The sequence below is a fragment of the Nothoprocta perdicaria genome, unplaced genomic scaffold (genome assembly GCF_003342845.1).
Source record: "Nothoprocta perdicaria isolate Ctin4 unplaced genomic scaffold, notPer1 scaffold_75, whole genome shotgun sequence".
In the NCBI taxonomy this organism is placed as follows: Eukaryota; Metazoa; Chordata; class Aves; order Tinamiformes; family Tinamidae; genus Nothoprocta; species Nothoprocta perdicaria.
Genome location: NW_020456032.1, coordinates 647,050 through 667,369, shown reverse-complemented (window position 1 = coordinate 667,369; position 20,320 = coordinate 647,050). Strand labels below are relative to the sequence as shown.

Below are 20,320 nucleotides of genomic sequence, written 5' to 3'. Positions count from 1 at the left end.
GTGAAACGAAAAGTTCGATATCAAAATAATGAACAAATGACTAAAGTGTGGAGTTTAGCATTTTGTCTGATGATGCAAAGACGAGGGCAGAGTGTCGCTGTCGCCTCTGCAGACAAGTTTGTGCTGTCATGGATTAATTTTTCACCATAAACGTAGTGATTCCAGCTGCAGAATTTGGGGCACAGCCTGMATGAAAGGGAGGTCAAAGCCGAAGGACCTGCTCTCCTGACTTGGTGCAGAGAGAATTTTTGTGTCCTTGCACTAAGATGTTGTCTGCCTGTCTCCTACATACAAAGTATGTCATATTACCACGGGATTTCTTTGGCGGAAAGTTTTGGGAGAATGCTCATTTTTACTTCATTTTAATAATGAGAAAAATGGCTCTTTTTGAGGGTTAAAAAAAAAAAAAAAAGCTTTTCCAATAAATAGAACTGCCATTTTTGATGCAAAAAGACTATGTCTTTTTCAAAAAGTTTGTCTTTTTTTAATAATGATCAATAAATTGTTATTTTTTATGTATTCATTTTTTTACTGCTCTGGCCTGTATTTAGCCTAGTTCTATTTGATACGTGGGAAGAGTAGTAGCACATAGTCCTTATTTCTTATTCTTCAAAAATCAAGTGCTCTCAGCCCATCTCTCCCCAGYGTCCGGAGCGCTTTGGGCCTGCAGGAGCACCTGATGTGACTCTGGAATGCCGGCGGCTGGAAGGAAAACTGCCTCCGCAGGCGGCGCGTGGTGCTTCGGGATCCGTAGGGACCACGGCGGGACATTTTGTACACTGCTTCGGGTTGCGCTGCATGAAAAATACCCAGGAAGGATGCAGCCGCCTTCGTGGGCTTTCYGCTGTGTTTGCAGTCCTAAAGAGGCGTGTTCAGACCTTTTTATTATTATTATTTTGCGATGAGCAGAGCACTGTTGCCTCATACCCATACACACAGACTTTATTAGTCAAGTGCTTGTTTTCCTTTCGAGTTGCAGTGTAGTGTGTAGATGCAGAACCACTTTGAGGTTAGCGCTTACACGGGGCTGCAGGTGACCCAGAATAAGCCCTGTGTACGTGAAAACTCCTCCGGACCCATGTGTTTGCCAAAAAGGGGATTTTTTTCCAGTAAAACAGCAGCATAAACCTTTCATTTACATGTACTGATCCAAAGCATACAGCTTTGTTTTGGCTATTTATTTCTGTCTTTAAACAAAAAAATGTCTCAGATGAATGTGACTCTGGGAATTACTCAGGTTTAGCAAGGTTTTACTCAAGARAAAAAATAATTTATATTTACTGAGAGATGTGCCATACGTAAATGAGAAGAAATTCATGATTTAGGCATGGAATTTAGGCAGTATAGATGGGCATTACTGTAAGTTTTAAAAAATGTGTTTTTTTCCATAAGCTCGCTTATGGGCAAAGCCAACATGGATGTGGATCTGAGGGCAGAAGTTCGTGTTTYGGCAGGTTAGAACCATCCTAAAAGCGAGAGTAGGGAGCGCAGACTGAGCGGTGCCCAAGGCCGGGCTGCAGGGCCGCCTGTGAGGCCGTACGGGGCGGGGGGCAAAGGGGGAACAACCGGGTTTACAGACCCCGCAGCTTCCCGGAGCCCCCCAGCCCGCGGCTCCCGCGGCCCGAGTCCCTGGTGGCGCCGCAGGGGCCGGGACTCGAACCCGCGGCCTCCCAGCTGTGCCGCGTCAACAGCACGGGGACGGGGCGGGACTCCCTGTGACTGACGAGCCAGAGAGCCAATGGCGGCCATGGGACCGCCTAGCAACTGAGCCGCCGTGTCCCGCTGGGAGCACGCGGAAGGGGCGGCCGAGCTCCCTCCCTCCAATGGGAACGAGGAGGGCGGGGCCGGCTGCACCAATAAGCGACAGCGACGGGCGAGCCGCCCCCCTGCTCTCCTTGGGAAGCGGGGAGGGGGCGGGGGTAGTGCCCCGGAGGACCAATGAGCGCTGAGGGCGGTGCGAGCGGCCAGTAGCGGCGCGAGGGGCGGGGCGCGGCGCGTGTCAGAGCGCCCTGGCCGGGCTGCTGGGCGCTGGGGGGCAGCGTGCGGAACCGGAGCGGAACCGGAGCGGAACCGGCGCGGAACCGGAGCGGAACCGGCATGAGGCGCGTTGCCGCCCGCCGCTGAGCTCGGCCGCCGCCCCGGGCGCCCCGGGGATGCCGCTGCGCGGCCGCGCCGCGCCCGGCCGGGGGCATGAGCAGCCCGGCGCGAGCCTACGACTTCCTGCTCAAGTTCCTGCTCGTGGGCGACAGCGACGTGGGCAAGGGCGAGATCCTGGCCAGCCTGCAGGGCGGCGCCGCCGAGGCGCCCTACGGCCTCCACATGGGTGAGCAGCGCGGGCGCCCCTTCCCGCTGCCGTCCGTGCGTGCGGGGATCCGCGGTGACGCCAACGGCGTTTGCCCTGAAGGGGCTTTCGCTGGAAAATAGGAAATATTTTTTCTCTCTTTTTTTACTTTCCCGTATTTCTCGTTTCCCAGGGAGCGGGGGAGTAGCCCTTTAAGATCAAGGTTCSGGGTTGCAGCTGGTTTTCCGAGCGGTCCCGTCCGTCCTGGCCCCGGGAAGGGGCTCCCTGTAGCCTCGTAGCCCTTTTCCCCCTTCTTCGTCTTTTCCTTCTTTCMCCTAGGGCTCTGAGTTGGAAAGAGCAGGGATGGGGTGTGAGGGGGCCAGTCAAAACGGGCCAGACGTGTGAGCGACCCAGGACAGAACTCGGCTTTCCATGCCGGCAAATGGGAGCAACTTCGCGAGGCAACGGGAGAGGGGACGTGTTGGGGTGGGAGATGAGAGCACTGGAAAAGGAGCCCTGAAGAGCCTCGGAAAAGGGAACAAACCAGTTCGTTTGGGCACYTGGGTAATTCGGACGGTCATTTGTTGAACTTGGGTGCGCAGGGGAGACGGAGTCTGCCTCTTACACCAGTGTGTCCCGCTGGCACGGAGCGGATTAAMGGTGGGAATGTGAATGGTGAGAAGGTTGGAAAGAATGTGCTGCAACAGGGCCTGTAATGAAGGAAAGATGAGGCCGTTGATAAGGGCTGCAGGTGTTCATCGAGAAAAGACCTTTATTACCAACTTTGGGGGTAGAATGAGCCGGGGATAGGGAGGAGAACCAGCCTCACGTCATCAGTTGGATCCCTCAAGCTGCCCCTGCCCCGCGAGCAAAGGCGTGAGAGCATTTGGTATAAATCAGAGGCTAAGAGATGGTACTTAATGCCAAAGGGTTCTGCGTTGGAAACCAGAGAGGAAGAGGCTTTTAATAACGCTGCAAGGTAAGGATTGCCATGGAAGACCCATTGGTGAGCGTGGTCCATGGAGAGGGTTTAGGAAGCAGCTCTCCTGGAGGTGGGCAAGGAGGCCGGCGGGGTCCTGACCTGCCTGGGTGCATCCTCCAGGTTTTGTGCATCCTCCTTAAAKCTGGCACTGCAAAAATTGACACAAACTTTGTTCCCTCTGGTGAGAAAAACTGCACAAAGGCGATTCTGCAGGGAGCAAGAGGAACTTTGCTTTAGAGTGTTGTTAAATTATCTRTCTGAACAAATGCTTAGGAAATTTTTGCTTCTAGACTAGAACACAAAACCTTAGGTACACTGTCCCTGGGTAGGCAAATATTTTGATGTTTTGGTTTACTGGATTTTCTTTTTTTTTTTTCCTTTTTTCACTCTTGCTTTCGTACCAAAATAGAGAAAATAGTGCTTGCAGCCTGACTGTCTGATGCAGGGGCTCAGAGGAATGATCGCTCAAACCCAGGTACTCCTCCTCTCCTTGCAGGAGTGTCAGGTTTTTAAACTGACRGATTTATTTCCTTCCATCCATCCATCTTTTGTAATTTCTCTCTGCCCTTAGATTGCAGTACAGTCACTGTAGGAGGAGAGAAAAGGCTCCAGCTAAAACAAGGAATCAAAAGGCAATATCATTAACAGCAAAAATTAAGAGATTGAGATTTGTGAATTGAGCCGTGGGCTCCTTCCCCCACCAGGACAAGGCCAGTGCAGAACTGAGGGAAGGAAGGTCCCTCCTTCCGAAATTTGCTTTGGAGTTTCTCCGCTCTGGACTGCGTTTTTGCGACTCTCCTTGACTGAAAGGCAGGGGCAATGAAGCCCTCCTTTCTCCTGGTGTATAATAATGGCCACGATGGCTCGCTTAGCCCTGACTTGTTTGGCTGCGTTACGTTTCTGTAATCGCTCTGTGATCTGAACCCTGAGTTAGAAGCCCCGTGACGCCAACACGGCCACGTTTCCGCATTTCCCTGTGCCTATTGCTGACTTCTGGGGACAACCTGTAGACCCTTCTGCAGCCGAGGCCATTGAAACTYGGGCAGGTGAGTGCACAGATGTCTGCGCAGGTTCATTGCCCTGGCCCACAAGGGGCCTGGCTTTCCCTGGCAGCGCGGGGAAAGCACAACTGCATCTCCCTTAGCTCCTGCCGAGTGACCTGTCCTAAGGGGCGGAGTASGCTGGGAGTTCCCCTCCTCCTCCAAGTTTTAATAAAATCCAGTTGCATCCGCACTGGCCTTGGCTGACAAGGATCTAAACTGCTCCCTTGTGGCAAGAAGGGTGGATGCGTTTGGGTTCCCCTTCCTTAGGGGCCAGTTTAAGCCCCTGGAAACGGTGTCGGCTCCCGTGGTGCCAGCGGGGAGGAGCAGCCGCCCGGGCAGAGCACGGCCCGGGCAGAGCACGGCCCGCTCCGGACGCACCGGGAAGCGGGAGCGGATCCCGCGCGATGGTGGCCGCGGCGGCCGCCCAGCGTGTTCTCCCGCTGGCGCCTCGCTCACCACTGGAGACTTCAGACTCGGTATTTGCTCATCTTCTTTCCGTGTTCTTAAGGGAAAAGTGGAGAGACCGACTCCATCTCCTCACCCGTGGCTGCTCTGTTTCCCCGGTGGCGGAGGTGGCCGCTCTGCTGAGCCGCGAGGGCCGCGGCAGCSCGGAGCCCTGCAGCCCCAGGGCAGGCCCCGTCTCACCCGCTGCCCCTTGTGTTAGTTATCGCGGCGACTCTCCCGGCTTAAGCATGTTGGTAATGCCCTTCACGCTGCTTGGCTGCTTCGGTTCTTTAGCTCGTGTTCCCCCATCCTGGCCTGCCCGCCGCTGCAGCTCTGTGTGGAGAAAAAATATCTTTTATAAACGCTTTTTTGACCTGGAGATAATGTTAGAGAGTCCTGTTTCATGTCAACTAGTTAAACTGTGCCAGTGTTTGGAAATGTGAACTGTGCCAGTGGAAATGTGAAGGAGGCTGAAACAGGCGGCGTTTGGGAGTCGCTCAGTCCTGCAGTGCTGGAAGCTTCACGCTGCCGGGCGCAGATCCCTTCCTTGTGCTTCCTCGCCGTGGCTTTTGGCGAGGGTTATTCAGACCCAACCGCTGTATTTTCCCGGTTCTGTGCTTGCGCATTCAGCATTGGCAGGACCTTGCTTCCCCTCCAGCCTGGCCCAGTGCAAAGAGCCCTGGCTCCTCCCTGCCCAAACTGCTCCCTAGGGACTGCGCAGCCGCGAGGTCAAATGCGAAGCCCGGAGCTGTCCTTGGAAAGAATGTGTTCAGAGAGCAGCCAAAAGTGGTTTTTGAGGTGTGTTTCTCATTGACCTCCTTTTCTCTTCTAATACAAACTAAACCATTATAGATGTTTAGGTGAAAAAGAAACTGTTAGAATCAACCCCTGAAAAGTGTGATTTAGTTAACAAATTCCAAATGAAAGTAGCTTGAATGCTTGACAGTGTTTCGGAACAGCRTGTTACTGCAACTCCCATGCCCTTGCACTTTATTTGCAAGCTCATGTTGTGCCGTGCCTTCAAGTGGGGTATTTAAGCACTTGAGATATGAAACTGGCAGCTGGAAAACCCAGAAGAGACCCAGCAGGTCCAGCAGCCTTTGCAATGTTCTTTTAAGACTAGACTGAGGAAGAGAGCCTCTTGTAGCTGATGCACTCTGTGGAATAAATGAGTATAGGGAGAGTCGTGGAGTAAGTTCTTTCCAAGGATACGTGCTCGCTGCTTTAGGAAAGAAGGGCTCCCTCCTACGCACAGCACACGATCTTGAAGGCAGTTGGGACTCTCTTCTCCTGTATTTTATTTTCTCTCTCTCTCTCTCTCTCTCTCTCTMTMTMTMTMTATATATATATATATTATTATTATTTTTATTATCTATATGCAGAAAGGGAGATAAATATATATCATATATGTATACATATGACTAGCTCAGTGTGAAAGACTGCATGGAATGCAATGCGTAGTTTGCAGGAAGAAAAGCCAGCTCTCCTGCCAGCTCCAAAGGGAAGGGGCTGCACAGTGCCGGGTCACCTCCGGGAGAGGAGAGCGCGGAGTGGGGCCGGTAGCGGTGCCCGGAGCAGGGCCGGTAGCGCGCGGTGCCTGCGGAGCCCCTGGAGGCAGCGGCCCCAGTGCAAGCGCTTCCCAGCGGCACAAGGATCAGCCTGGTTTTCTTTGGCCGTGAGGATTCCCATGGGACAGGCTCCCTGGAGAGCACGGGCAGCCTCTGGCCATGCAGGTGTTCAGGGCCGGGCTGGGTAAAGCCCTGAGGAACCTCATCTGATCCTGCTTTGAGCAGGGGGTTCAACTAGATACCCTCCTCAGGTCCTTCTGACCTGTATTTTCCTATGATTCTGTTCAGCTGATATATTTTTGTGTATATATATATATATGTATGTGTGTGTTGCTACTTAGGTGTTCTGTTTAAAAACACAGTTTATATCTCTTTGGGAATACAGGCAAAGGCTGGCAAGACATGCAAGCCTGGGGAGCGATTTCTTCTCTCCGTCAGACYGTTCAGCGACCGGCTGACGCCGAGCTGCTGCCCGCGGGTCTGTCCCTAGAGCAGAGCCGGGAGGAGGCAGCGGCCTCCCCGCTGCTCCGCGGGGCTCCGGCTCCCGCTCCCCGCGGCGGGATCTGGCTCTTACAGAGTCATTGCTTTCACCAGGGCCCCTGCGGTGCAGTGCTTGAGGGGTCCATGGGTGATCCTTAGGGGCTTAAAATAGACTGGCTTTCTGAAAATCCTTTAGAAGTCAAAGGAAGCRCAGTGATAACCATGTGCGTTTTTCTTCCTTCTAAATTCCAAAGGTTGTTAGTAGCTTAGAGGCCCTTACATAATGTCAGCATAATTTATCTTTACTTTCTGTGTTCAGTGTTTACTCTCTTGTTTATGACTTACTGTTKTTCCTGCCAAGAGAAGATCAATTCTGCTGTTTTTCTGCTTGCGAGTCCCTCCTGCTTTAACGTGCCTGTGCTCCACGCTCGGCGGGCAGGAGCCCGCTCTGTCAGCAGGGCTGCTTCCCTGACTCCCGCGTGTCTTTCCTGGTTAGGGACGCGCTCCCAGCGCTGTGGACATGCGGTGCAGAGGGAGAGGGAATGGTGACGCTCACTAAGGAAGGAGCAGTGAGCTGCCCAGGTAAGCACAAGGGGTTGGCTTTGCTTCACACACGTCCCTTGTGTCCTGCTGCGCGCTGGGACCTTGCTGTCAGATGGCTGCAGTGAGGGCTGCTGTTGCCCTCCCAGCCCTTCAGCGTGGAGGTGTTCCCTGTGTGTCCTGGCACGTTTGCTGTGTGAGGACTACGGATGCTGCTGCTCCCCGGGGCTCACGCTGCTGTTTGGCCGCTCCCTGCAGCGTGGAGCTTCGTGTCCTTCCTGAGGGAGGACGGGAGCTCCTCGTGCGCTGCCGTTGGCGCCGGCAGCTTCTTGGGCAGGCGGACGTGCAGAGCTCCCTGCGTGGCTGCTTGCAGSGGCTCCCCGGGCGCTGCTCTCCTGGCTCCCCTCCTGCGGGACGCTCTGGATTTCCTCCCGCTCTCGGCCTGTTCCTCCAGGCAAGCGCTCGCCRTGGCCCGCGGTGTCACTGGGACTCACCAACCTGTGTCTCCTGAGCCCTCCGTCGTGTCTCCTGCGCCCGAGGAAGCCTCGCGAGAGGGATCACAGCGCCGGCAGCGCGGCTGCCTGTCCCSTGGGTGTCCCCAGGGTGTCCCCAGCCCTCAACCAAGGCCTGCAGACGTGTCTTGGTTTCAGAGCGGAGCCGGTGCAGATCCCCAGCCTTRTTCTGCAGTTGACGTTTGGAGGGTATGTGGTTGTCTGCCTTGAGAAGCCTGTTTCACTGGAAACAGAGGTTGTCACAGTGACTCCGCAAAGACCAYGGTATGGATTTGGCTGTCTGGTGTCCTGAAAGCAAATTGAGTGCGTCTTGTTGTGCATTCTAACTTTGATCTTCATTTTAYCATAATGACAGAAGTTTGCCACTTGTTTTGGCTTAAAGAACGATTATCCAAGCAACGTTTCTTTCCTSTTGGAACAGTCAGTGCTTCTTTGTGGCGGCAGTGGGGAATCGGCCGCCCTTCTGCTGCTGTGCCCATGCTTTAGATCTGTTCTTTCTGTGTGGAAACTTGCTGCCCGGTGGGGACACTGCCGTGACCCCGGGAGCCCCCGGCCTCCTGGGGCAGCTCCTGGGGTGGCAGCAGGAACCTCCATCCTATCTGGTTTCACATGCTTAGGATTATTTAGAATCTCTTCATGTATAGGAATATGTTTATGAAGCAGAAAATCGTTATTTTTTCTCTCTGATCATAGTGGTATAATGATCTTAAAAGCTAATATGTTTTCTAATCTTTACAAGTGTTTATCGGAGAGTTGGCTCAAAGCCCAGTGAAGGTACTGGAGAGGTTTGCAGGGATCCTTGGCGAGCTGCTAGTTAGGCCAATAGTTCAGAATACTGGTGACTTGATGTCCTTGCAGTTCGTTCTGCTGAAATGTGCAATATTGCATTTGTTTTTAAAAATATTTTAGATAACTGAAATACTTTTTTTGTAGTTTGGACGCTATTCTTCCTTCTAGATTCTGGTCATTTTGGTCATCCAAGCCATTCAAGATATAGGCAAAGGCAGGTTCTTCACAGCTGCTTCCCCCTCCTTTCTTGGCTGGTAGGATCTGGGCAGGGTCCCTATCGCATCCGGCCTCGTTCATCAGAGTGATTGCCACTATCTCCTAAACTTCTCAATACACAGCTATTACAATGGGAAGATTATCTCTGAGCACGGGGAGTTTTGGACATTTATACAAATGCTACTCCACTCTTCTTTTTTCTTCCTTTTTCTCCTGTGGTTGGTTATCTAAGTGTGGCCAAGCTTCTCCTTGCCGCGTTTCCCCCGGCTCGCTTAAGGTGACATTGGTGTGGGAATGCCGGAGAGCAACACAAGGCATGTTGGATCCCACCTCAGGAAGATAAAGGGACTAGTTAACCGTGTGCCTGACATGTCCTGGGGACTCTGCTCTGGAGCCTTAAGCAACTCTTAATTAAAAGAACCGAGAGGCAGTGGCAGTGAGGAGACCACATGGTGAGGAGTGTTGGTTCTTTTTAGTTAATAATGCAGGTTAGTCTCTGAAACAACTTTACTGGTGCAGCATTATGATAGTCTTTGATATCAAATGGATTAAACTTTTAGGGTTCGTTTGTTATAAAATGCAAATCTTAATAGAAAAGAGCTCTATTTAAATATTGTTGCTAATTTATAAATAATGATGTCTGTAATTGGGAACTTCCTAGATTGAATTTTCCTTTTTGTGCTGAGTTACAGTTGCAAAGAATTCAGGCAGAGAAGAGGGGAAACTGCCCAGTTAAACGTGCTCCTGCTCCTTGACTTGTGCTGAGGGTGGATTTTTTATCCCAGTTGCCCCCTGCTSTGGGTGTCCCTGCTGGAGCAGGGGGCTGGACTGGGTGATCTCAAGGGGTCCCTTCCAACCTCAGCCATTCTGGGATTCTGGGCAGGGAAGGGGGGATCTACGAGTTATAAGCTGAAACTTTCAGCTTTGCGTGAGGAAAGGGAAGAATTTTGGCTACCAGTAAGTTAMGAGCCCATCTTGGATCCTTCTCTGGAAGTGTCTAGAAGACCAGTCCAGTCCCGAGTGAAAGTTGTTGGGCCTCGGATCGTGGTTGGAGGCGTTGCTGAGCCATTGACCCTATGAAATCTTTCTGTTCTGATTGACCACTTGATGTGGGTGACAGGTAATTTGGAGACAAGCAGCCTGAAATCTGCTCCTGAGTTCAGTTTGGCTCTTTAACTTCTCCTGGAAATGGGTGTTTTAGAACAAAAGAATAGTCAAATAGGATAAAACATGTTAGATGCATCTACTCCTTCCTGTGCTRTGGACTTCGCATTGATGCTGCAGTATTTACCTTCCTCCAAGTGTATCTGCTCTCTGTGCCTTATTTAACCTTTTTTTTTTAACCATCCTCCGCACCTCCTTTTTAACCTTTTTTAACCGTCCTCGGCACGGGGAGCCCTGCCCTCCTCTCTGGGGTTTGGCTTTTGTTATCTTGTTATCTGTTATCTCTGCACGCCCTGAAGCAGCCTCCTCCCCAGGGCCAGGGGCTTGCAGTGTCCTGGAGCAGCCGCCGCATCGAGGCACGGGAGGCACCGCGAGCTCCCTGCTCGCCCGTGCCCTGCGCTGGTTCCCCTGCGTCTGTGGGGCCGAAGGGTGTGGAGGACACTCGGCTGGGAGCTGCTGGGGCTCGGACACGCGTCGCTTCCCACTCCTGAAGAGCACTGACAGAAAGGAAGAGCTGCTTTTTTCTCTCCTCGTACTGCTAATAATAATGTTCYCATTTCCTGCAGTGCTACTATTTATACCCAATAACGTGTTTATAAATAGCAGTTTTCATCTGAGGATGTTAGCTGCAATTTTTTAGTAAACCTTTTGGTTAACAAGTTTGCCACATACCTCAGTACCCTTCTCTTTCGGAGGGGCAGGAGGAAGGAAAACGCAGACCTGAAGCCGGTGGCGCTGCTGTGCTTGACCTGGGGAAAGGCACCCTTCACTTTCTTCTTGTCCCGTCCCTCTCTAAAGTCCTAGATTTTTTTTTTAAGACTGTTTCATTATTGACATGAGGATATTAAGACAGAAAAGAATGAATATGACCTCAGCATCTCTCCTTCCTTCTGTCTTAGAAAGGAAGGGAAATGAATTGTGCATTTGTTTTAGTTAAACGATATTTTGTTAGCTTATGTGATGTCAGGTAGTGTTTTATTTATTCTTTTTATTTTTTTTTTTTTCTTTTTTTTCTAAATTTTATTATTAATATTTATTCTTTCCAATCAATTGTTTTCGTTTGTGCTCAGCTGCTGTTTGTCCACCTTCGCAGCAAGACTGCCACTCGAGGCCTCCGCAGGCAGCCCGTGCTCTGCAAGGCGATGGCCTTTGCCGTGGAAGTTCAGTGCGGTGGGAGGACAGGGACCAGGGGCTGGAGCGGCTCCTGTGTGAGGAAAGACTGAGCGAGCGGGGCCTGTTCAGCCTGGAGAAGAGAAGGTTGAGAGGRGATCTGCTCAATAAGTATCTGAARGGAGAATGTAGGGAGGAAGGGGCCAAGCTCTTCTCAGGGATGGCCAGTGACAGGACAAGGAGTAATGGGTACAAATTAAAACCCAGGCAGTTCCCTCTCCGTGTGAGGAAGAACTTGTTTGGTGTGAGGGTGCCCGAGCCCTGGCCCAGGCTGCCCAGGGCGGCTGCGGAGGCTCCTGCTCTGCAGATCTCCCCAACCCGCCCAATGCGCCCGGGTGGCCAGTGGCAGGGTCCCRTTTTACTGCAGAGTCCACGTATCTGTGGGGTTGATGCTCTGAAACTGTTTTCTAAAGTTTTTTGCATTTGGAATCCAAAGTGTGATGTGGGTCCGTTTCCTTGGGAGGGTGAATTAATGGTGTTGGGAACTTTGTCACCTGTCAGATGGATTTGAAGCAGTTGCAAAGGCTTTCTTAAATTCACAGTCCAGCTTTTCTCTTAATGTGCATATGGAAATGGAGGTGTATTCAAAACAAAGGTGATTTTAAGGATGCATCCAAAACAAATGTGCCACTGGGTGAAATCTTCCCTTGCTCAGGACAGAGCTCTCTATAGAATTCAATCTTAAAGTCACAGCCTTTTTCTTCCCCCTTCCCTCTACATCAAACAGCTCCAAARCAAATGCAGAACAAGCGCCAAGCCTTCAAAACATTAGGCTTGTACCTGGTTCCTGAGGGAAATATTTTAGGACTAAGTCTGGATTTTTATTCTCTCACTGTCATATTACCAAGATGAGAGTCTCTCTGTAGACCCCTGCACACAGGCTTTGTTCAAACAGTCAGTGCAAAACTGAGGGGCTGACCAGAGACCCTGTAATTCACTGAATCTCAGTCATTAAACCTGGGAGAAATCGCTCTTGGTGTGAATAATGTTGCCTTTGGAGCACAAAAAGAACAACTTGAATGACTGAAGCGTTCTGGCCTGGAGAGACTCATCCTTGGAGGAGGAATACGGTGCTATGAGCAAAAGCAGAAATTCCCGGGAAACCTCGGAATAATCAGTGCTGGTGTGAGCGAGGGGCGGCCGTGAAGCCTGAGTTGTAGGAGGGTAAAGCTGCAGAGCATTGYACCGAGAAGCTCCCCGCTCTGCTCCGCAGCTGGCACCGAGCAGCTAGATCCACCTTGGGAATCTCAGGCCATCCCTGCCTGCAGGAAAGTTGGTATTTGCAGATGCAGGATAGAAATAAAAAATACAGAAATAAAACATTGATATTGATGTGAACGTTTTTGGATACAAAATGCCTATAGGCTATTTAATCTATAGAAAGGATCTCCGGGCACGAGTTGTGACGTGTGGCTGGGCGGCCGTGCAGGGCTGGGTGCTGCTTCCTAGAGCAGCGTCTCGTGATGAGTGAATCTGAGATTTTGCTGCCTCAAAACAAGCACAAATCTCCTTTGTCTTGGGTATTCCTTTTTTTTACCAGTTCACCAGACAAGCTGTACTTGGGCAAATCAGCAGTACACGAATTGTAAGAGAAACATGTGCCAAAAGAAACAACTTTTTATCTTTGCATCTCCCTCTAGGGAGAGTGGACTTGGTCAATAACTCTTATCGTGCAGTAGCTTCTGCTTAGCAGTTAAATGTCCTTTTTACTCCCTCCTCACCCTYGCAAAGCCCTTTTCTTTGGAGAAGGGCCCACACAACAGGAGCAGCAGGCGCTTAGCGTGGCAGGTGCTGGGGAGCTTTTATTCCCTCTTGGGCCCTGGGCTTTCCGCCAGTTTGCCGGCCTGTTCCAGCCTTTCCACCACTGATACCGACGTGCCAGGTGTAGGAGCAGCCTTTGGGAACAGAGTTAACAGCATCATCGTCACCATTGTCACTCCTCTTCCTCTCATAGGGCTTCAGCAGAGCCTTACGTAGTAGTTAAGGCTCCTTCCTCATGCATATGTTTGCTCTGTCAATGCATTTTTCCACTCCTTTGGTCTTGCTGGTGCTTGGAGAATGAAACTCGTCCCTGTTTTTTGAGGTGCGAGTCGAGCTGTGTTTGCAGAGCTCGGTTCCCTGCTTGTCAACCTGCCCTTGGAGGGCTCTGTGAGTAAATGTTCAGGAAATGACTTAACTATGACAAAGCCAAGAAAACACGTGGAAAAGCACATTTCCCAGTAAAACTGTGTTGCTTGGCTGCAGAGTAGTGCGTGCTTTTCAATAACATTTGATAAAAATAAGAGGCTCTTTGAAAGTTTGTAGCTGTGAGCTTGGTGCATGCAGCAGCGGCATGTGCTGGTTCGAGCGACTGCCCTGTGCAGAGCTGTCAATGTCTGCAGGGGTCAACAAGTTCCCAACTGCTTCCAGTTAGTTTTACATGGGCTAAGCCCCCCAGGAAAGCTGCCCTAAAGCTCGACTTGAGCTTGTTTTTACAGAGTTTGGCTTCTTCCTGAGGCTTCCTGCTGCTTTCAGGTGAAACACACAGATATACCTGATGTCAGAGTGGCTGATGGTCAAAGCTGCTGGCTTAGGAAGAAGTAACAGGGGACACGTAACAGGGAATAGAGGGAAAGATTGAAATGGCCTTCAGTTTGCAGCCCGTGTATGAGAGGAAAGGGGGAAAGAGAGTTCTACCTTCCCTGGCTGAAGAGAGAGAAGACATATGTGCTTAGAAAGGGACCATCTGTCAGGCGGGAGGGGACCTGAGCAATCTGTTCCTGAAGGGATCACACATGGAGCAGCGTGAAAGGGGCCTCCCTAGTTTTATATGAACAAGTTATACTTATCCACATGCATCTGACAGGCTACTGATGAGGAAAAAAGCTATTTTGCAATGGTCAGCTCTCTGAAATCTCTGTCTGTGCATCCTCTGTACACCTGGAAGCAGATCCAAACCTTGTGTGATTCCATCCCCCAGGTATTGATTACAAGACTACAACTATCCTTCTGGATGGCCGGCGAATCAAGCTGCAGCTCTGGTAAGCGTGCTCCATCTTTCCTCCTAAATTACATCCCAGGGAYGCAGCGAATGCTCCTCTTTGGGACAGGAATCCTCCTGTGTGCTGCAGCAAGACTGAGGCAGCTGAGGGAGAGCGATCCTGCTAGCTGGTGCTCCCATTTTAAATGGAGCACCCTAGAGATTCCCTAAGTGAAATGCATAATAAATGCAGAACGAGGGCACAAAAGATTGCAGGTTACTTAGCTGCACCTTTACCGGTAACAAGGACCATGAAATTGCTAAAAACACACAGTATTTGTATAGCAACAGTTCTCAGTTTACTGGTAGTGGTGATCAGGCTGACAGAAGTGTTAGGATTTAAATTCAAAAAAAGCAATTTTGTTACTCAGTGATGGTTTAAAATAATAGATTTTAAATGATATCCAGTCCAATTTGATTTGATTCGAGCAAAAATCATGTGGAGAATGATGAAGCATTTTGCAACAAAGTGATACAGCTTGAAAGATGCAGTAATGTTGTTGTCTCTTCAGATTGGTTGGGTTTTGTCTTCCCTAAGCTCAGGGCCCAAGTGAGAGGGAGAATGAGGTTAGTGCGGGGTGGGAAGGAGAAGGGATGTGGGCTGGGGAACCGGGATCCAGAGGAGGCAGAGGGCAGGGTCTAGGAGCAAGCACCGGTCACATAGGGCAGTGAACTGGAGGTGAGCGGGAATTGATATTTGGATTATACCTCTGTATGKTTTTTTTTCACACTTAAAGAGTGTGGACCATTTACTTCGGATTTGACTTTAATGTTCGTTCTTTGGTGCATCTCTGATAGAAACATCTTTAAGTACTGTAATTAAATGCCTGTGTTTTGCCATAACTAAGTGGTTTTAAGTTTAGTCTTCATTGATTAATTTTGCTCTTATGATTTTTCAAAATAGTTCAAAAATTAGAATATATTCCTGGGTAACAGTACTTTGCCACGTGGCACCTCAATTACTTGATATTTTGGTCATCTTTTTTTTCTTCTTGTGTCTTCCACAATATAGCTTGATAAAAATACCACACAAATCTTATCTGAGAAGCAGCCAGCAAGGAGATGTTTTAAGGCTTTTTTTTTTTTTTTTTTTTTTTTTTGGAAGGCAAGGGATGTTTTTGGAACTCCTCAGAATAACAGATTGGAACAGTTTCTGCAGTTGACCATATATGGAAATATGTGTCTTGCAGCTGAAGATCTGTCGTCTGCTCTGTTTCTTGCATTCTTCATCATAAATTTATTCCTGAACATTGTAGACCATGACTTTTGGTGCACCATTTTCTAAAAATCTGTGCTGTTTACGCCTCTGTAAGAATGGTTTCCTCATGTGAGGCTCATGATAAACTTTTATTGCTGTGGTCAGGAATTTATTGTTTTGCCATTCGTTTCCTTGGGGACAGCTGCTGTTTCATTCCCCCGTTCTGCTGTGAAAACAGAATCTTCCTCTGAGCTGAATTAAATGCCAAGTATAGTGCCATATATATACTTGACTAATGGCCTTTATTTTCCCAGGGCAAGAACTTGAAGCTCTTGTTCTCTTACCATGAGAAACCTGAGAAATGTAGAGGGAAGAGCAGGACCAGGGTGTGGGGAGAGGGAAGTGCTGGAGCGGGAAGAGCTCCTGCACCTTGGGGCGGTTACTGCGTGACTAGGGGAGCAAGGRACACGGATCAACAGAGATGGCTGTGTCCAGTTGAACTCTTCGCATAGGCAGATGCCTTCTTTTAAAAATATATGTAATTTATTTCCTTTAGGGATGCATCAGGACAAGGGAGGTTCTGCACCATATTTCGGTCTTACTCAAGAGGTGCACAGGTGAGCAAAGTAGCACTTCTCAGTGATGAGTAATTGGGGAGGAATGGTTGGATGAGTGAAAAACCCAAATTCCCATGTTGGTTTCTGCAGCTTGCTCTCCTTTAATGTGCGTGCAGATCCACTAAGTTCTGAAGATAATATACGCAGGATGGTGAATAACAAGGGAAGGTTCCTTCTCTGKGAGGAGGTGGAAGTTGAACCACAGTGCAATGCAGCGCCGTGTTCTTATGCCGTTTTGCTGGTTACTCAGTAACTTAGGTTTATTGCCTTACTTTGGTTGTGGAAATGTGCTAATGTGGCTTTTTAAATCTTGTCTGCCAAGTAAGATAAATTGAGAACCTAATGCTGGCAAGACAAATAGGAAAAATATAAATCTGGCCTAGATGTAACAAAGTGTAATGACTTGTAATGAGGTGACTTTAAAAAAAAAAAAAAAAAGGAGAAAAAAGTCACAAAATAACGCGTGCCCTGAGTTACAGCAGTGCTTAGGTTTTGATGAGTTGCCTCTTTTATGTCCTGGGACTGCACAGAGCTGCTGAGTGCAACCCAGAATTTGTGTTTGCTATGACTTGTGATGGGTGTGTGTCAGCAACCACACCTGCCAACTGTAAAAACAAATACTTATCTTTGTGGCGGCTCCCAACATGAAACTGGAGTTTCTGTCSCTTGCCCGACTGGGAGACTGGGCTTAGTTTGACAGGATGTTGTCTTTCTGCTCCATTGGGAAACTGCTCAGTATTTTACAGGATGATTTTGGAACTGGAGAATTTAAAGTTATTGTTTTGTGTTTAAACCCTTTTTTATCTCCTGTTAATACAGGGTGTAATACTAGTGTATGATATTACAAATCGTTGGTCATTCGATGGCATCGATCGATGGATAAAAGAAATAGATGAGGTAAGGTACAATCYGTGAGCATCTCTAGCCTGTACCAGATGACTGAGACTGACTGCTAATAGTATTTTCTACTGTTTTTCCTGGCATTTTCAGGCAGTGCTTACTACAGAGTTATCCGAGATGCCAAGCTTACAATTTTGTTTCTGTGTTTATGCTTKTAGAAAGTTGGAAGAGTACCAGCTGAAGTGTCTGGTTTCTAAAGGTGCTAACAGAAAGCATATGGAGGGCAAAAAATTCAAGTTGCAGTCCCACTCTTGGTATAGATCTGCTGCATCAGCTGTGCGAGACACTTCACTGTGAGGAAGGAATGTTTTTAGATCAGAGAATCATCGGATAATTTAAGATGGAAGGGACCTCTAGACATCATCTGGTCCAGCTTCCCACTCAATCTTGTATCTTGAAAAAGCTTTGCTTGTTTTAATTGAGGGAAGGGGGAGACAGATTTTTAATTTTTTTTCTTGCTGTTTTTGCTTCTTTTTCTTTCTCTCTCTCTCCCCCTCTCTCTCTTTCTCAGCATGCTCCAGGCGTACCAAAAATCCTGGTGGGAAATCGCCTTCACTTGGCCTTCAAGCGCCAAGTGTCTACTGAACAAGCACAAGCCTATGCCGAGCGGCTGGGCATRACTTTCTTTGAAGTCAGCCCCCTTTGTAATTTCAATATTACGGAGTCCTTTACTGAGCTTGCAAGAATAGTATTGATGAGACATGGAATGGACAGGCTCTGGAAGCCGAACAAGGGTAAGGAAAGAACAGTGCACATTTACCCCTGCTGCTGTCTGCATGGGAGGTATTAAAATGCACATTTTCAAATGCTTAATTTTAAAGTAAAAGACACAGATGTCCAAAAGCCGAATCAGCTTAGTCTTTGATTAAATGGTGTGCTGCTGGTTTTGCAAGGTGAAAAGAACGCGAAAAGACTGGGTTTTGCTTTAGTGTTTAGGAAACAGTAGAGAATATAAAACTGTGTAGAGAAGATGCCTGAGAACAGCTTTCTAGGACTGCAGGACAAGATGGATAGAAATATAGGGTCAGTGAAACCAAAAGGCAGTTCAAACCAAAATAAACATTTTCCACATAGGAGAAAATACCTTGGGGAGCTCATTGCCAGGTATGACTGAGGCCGAGCTGAGGCCACTGCGAAAGGGTTAGATGTATGCCTGTGTGGGCCTTGAAATATAAATAAAAATTTTTAGAGATGCTTCACTTACTGTGCTCAGGATAGTCTAAAGATATAATACAACATTGGAAATGTTTAAATTTAGTTCTAGCCATGGCTTATGTTTCATAAATAAAAGTTCTGGAAATTATTTTATGTTACTTGACTGTGACTCCTGTACAACTTGCTGTCTAAACAGAAAATAGACAAAAGGAGGAACAGTTTTTATCCCTGGATGCAGGTAATAAAAACATAACAAAAACAACTTTCCTAAAGCTTGATTCTGATATGTAAAAGAATTCTGACACAAATAGGAAAGTGGGCAGGTTTTTTTTTTTTTTTTTAATAATACGTAATGTGGGAAAGGCTGCAGGAGGAGAAATGAGGATTCTCCCTAGGAAAACCAAGTGAAGGCAGAGCACTGGCTCTGCTGCCACCAGGTGGGTGACAAAAGCACGCTGTTACAATGCAAGTTTTATGTCTGTTTTTCAGTACTGAGCCTGCAAGACCTCTGTTGCCGTGCCATAGTTTCCTGCACCCCTGTGCATCTTGTCGACAAGCTCCCTCTCCCCGTTGCCTTACGGAGCCATCTCAAATCCTTCTCCATGGCCAACGGCCTTAATGCCAGGATGATGCACGGACGCTCGTACTCCCTCACATCCAACAACATCAGTAAAAGGARCAGCTTAAAGAAAGCGAAGATTATCCGTCCACCACAGAGCCCACCAAAAAACTGTACAAGAAACAGCTGCAAAATTTCCTGAACACTCTGCAGGAAAAGAGACCTGGATGAGATCCCCCCACACGCCATGTGAAGTGCAAGGACTCTGTGTTCATAGCTGAGCGTGTTCTATGTGTGTATCACATTGCATAGACAAAAATAAGGAAACTCTAATTTCAGAACTTGCTCACTAGAGCAATGCTGCTTTGGGATGAAGGGTGTGTTAAGTGCAACTGAAAGGATGCGATGTTTTCCTGTTGGATTTTCATATTGTATTTTAGTTTTGATGTGCACAATGCCATTGTTTTTACTAGTAGATGTGTTTTAAAATGAGAAATAATATGCTTATTTTGAGTTCTTTAACTACCTGAAATCTGGAAAGTGACTTACTATGTATATAAAAACCTATGTATTTGCAAACTGTGTTCAAAAAAAAGAGTGTCTGGTTTGCATATTCAGGCAGAGGTTTTTAAATGCAGTGTATTATATACATTGTAAATTCTRCAAATAGTGTGAAAATTCTAGTAATGTTGCATTTGTGCATTTGGACTTTGTAAAGCTTCCTTGACAACCTCAAAGCACTAATTTAACCTAAGCTAAAAATGTGTATATAACTATTATGCACATACACAACTAGGTTTTGTCTGATTAGTGTATGAAATAGATTTGATAAAGCTTTCAATATGTTATTTAATACTCTGGGGGATTAATTTGTGGTTTATATACTTATTTTTCTGTAAAAATAAATCTACGTTTTTATACTACTCTACGAGAAAGTTCTAGGAAGAATATGCCAAAGACACTGTGGTAAAAGGAATGTGACTTTAAAGAGCTGCTTTATAAGAAAGAGCACTATTTAAAAATAAGTAAATAAAGGTTTCTGGAAAGCCATCCTRTTGTTCCTTCTTCGATGGGGAGGGTTGCCGTTGTGTTCCTGGAGCGGCCTTTTGAGGAGCGCCGTGCTGGGGTCGCCGCCAGGGAAGGGAAGGTGTGGACGCTTCCGCCTCCCGGTGTTGCTCCCTCCCAGCCGCCGCTTCCAGGCCGGTAACCGCCGCGCTCGGGTGCGAGCCGCTGCCCGGCGCCGGGAGCGGGAGCCGGGCGAGCGGCCCCCGCAACGGCTCCGTGCCGGGGCGCGGCACTGCGCACGCGCGGCGGGCGCGCCGCCGCTCCATCGCTCGGCGCTCCTCGGCCTGGCGGGTGGGTGGTGTCTGTGCTCGGCGGCGCGGCCTGGCTGGGTCGGAAGCGGCGCGGGCCCGTCCGCCGCGGCTCGGCTCGGCTCGGTTCGGTTCCGCTCGGTTCCGCTCGGCTCGGCGCCGTTCGGCTGAGGCGGGCGGGCGGGCGCCGCCATGGTTTAAAGGGCGGCGGGTGGAGGCGGAGCGGCGCTGGAGTCATGAACCTGCTCCCGGCCAACCCGCACGGCAACGGGCTGCTCTACGCCGGCTTCAACCAGGACCACGGTGAGGGGGCGGGGGCGCCGCGCCAACGGCCGCAACGGCCGCAACGGCCGCGCCCGGGCCGGGGGGC

General features: G+C 49.0%; 2 protein-coding genes across 2 annotated transcripts in view; both read left to right on the top strand.

Annotated features, from left to right (window-relative positions):
* Positions 1 to 2,190: 2,190 nt before the first annotated feature.
* Positions 2,191 to 19,528, top strand: RAB40B (RAB40B, member RAS oncogene family). Its single transcript, XM_026051387.1, has 6 exons — positions 2,191 to 2,323; positions 14,149 to 14,209; positions 15,963 to 16,023; positions 16,843 to 16,920; positions 17,435 to 17,657; positions 18,568 to 19,528. Exons 1-6 carry the CDS (start codon positions 2,191 to 2,193, stop codon positions 18,837 to 18,839), a joined length of 828 nt encoding a protein of 275 aa, XP_025907172.1. The 3' UTR covers positions 18,840 to 19,528.
* Positions 19,529 to 20,018: 490 nt separating this feature from the next.
* Positions 20,019 to 20,320, top strand: part of WDR45B (WD repeat domain 45B) — a 15,045-nt gene continuing 14,743 nt past the window's right edge. The window contains exon 1 of the mRNA XM_026051443.1: positions 20,019 to 20,253. Within this exon, the coding sequence (XP_025907228.1) occupies positions 20,187 to 20,253 (67 nt within the window). The 5' untranslated portion in view covers positions 20,019 to 20,186. The remainder of the gene's footprint in view (positions 20,254 to 20,320) is intronic.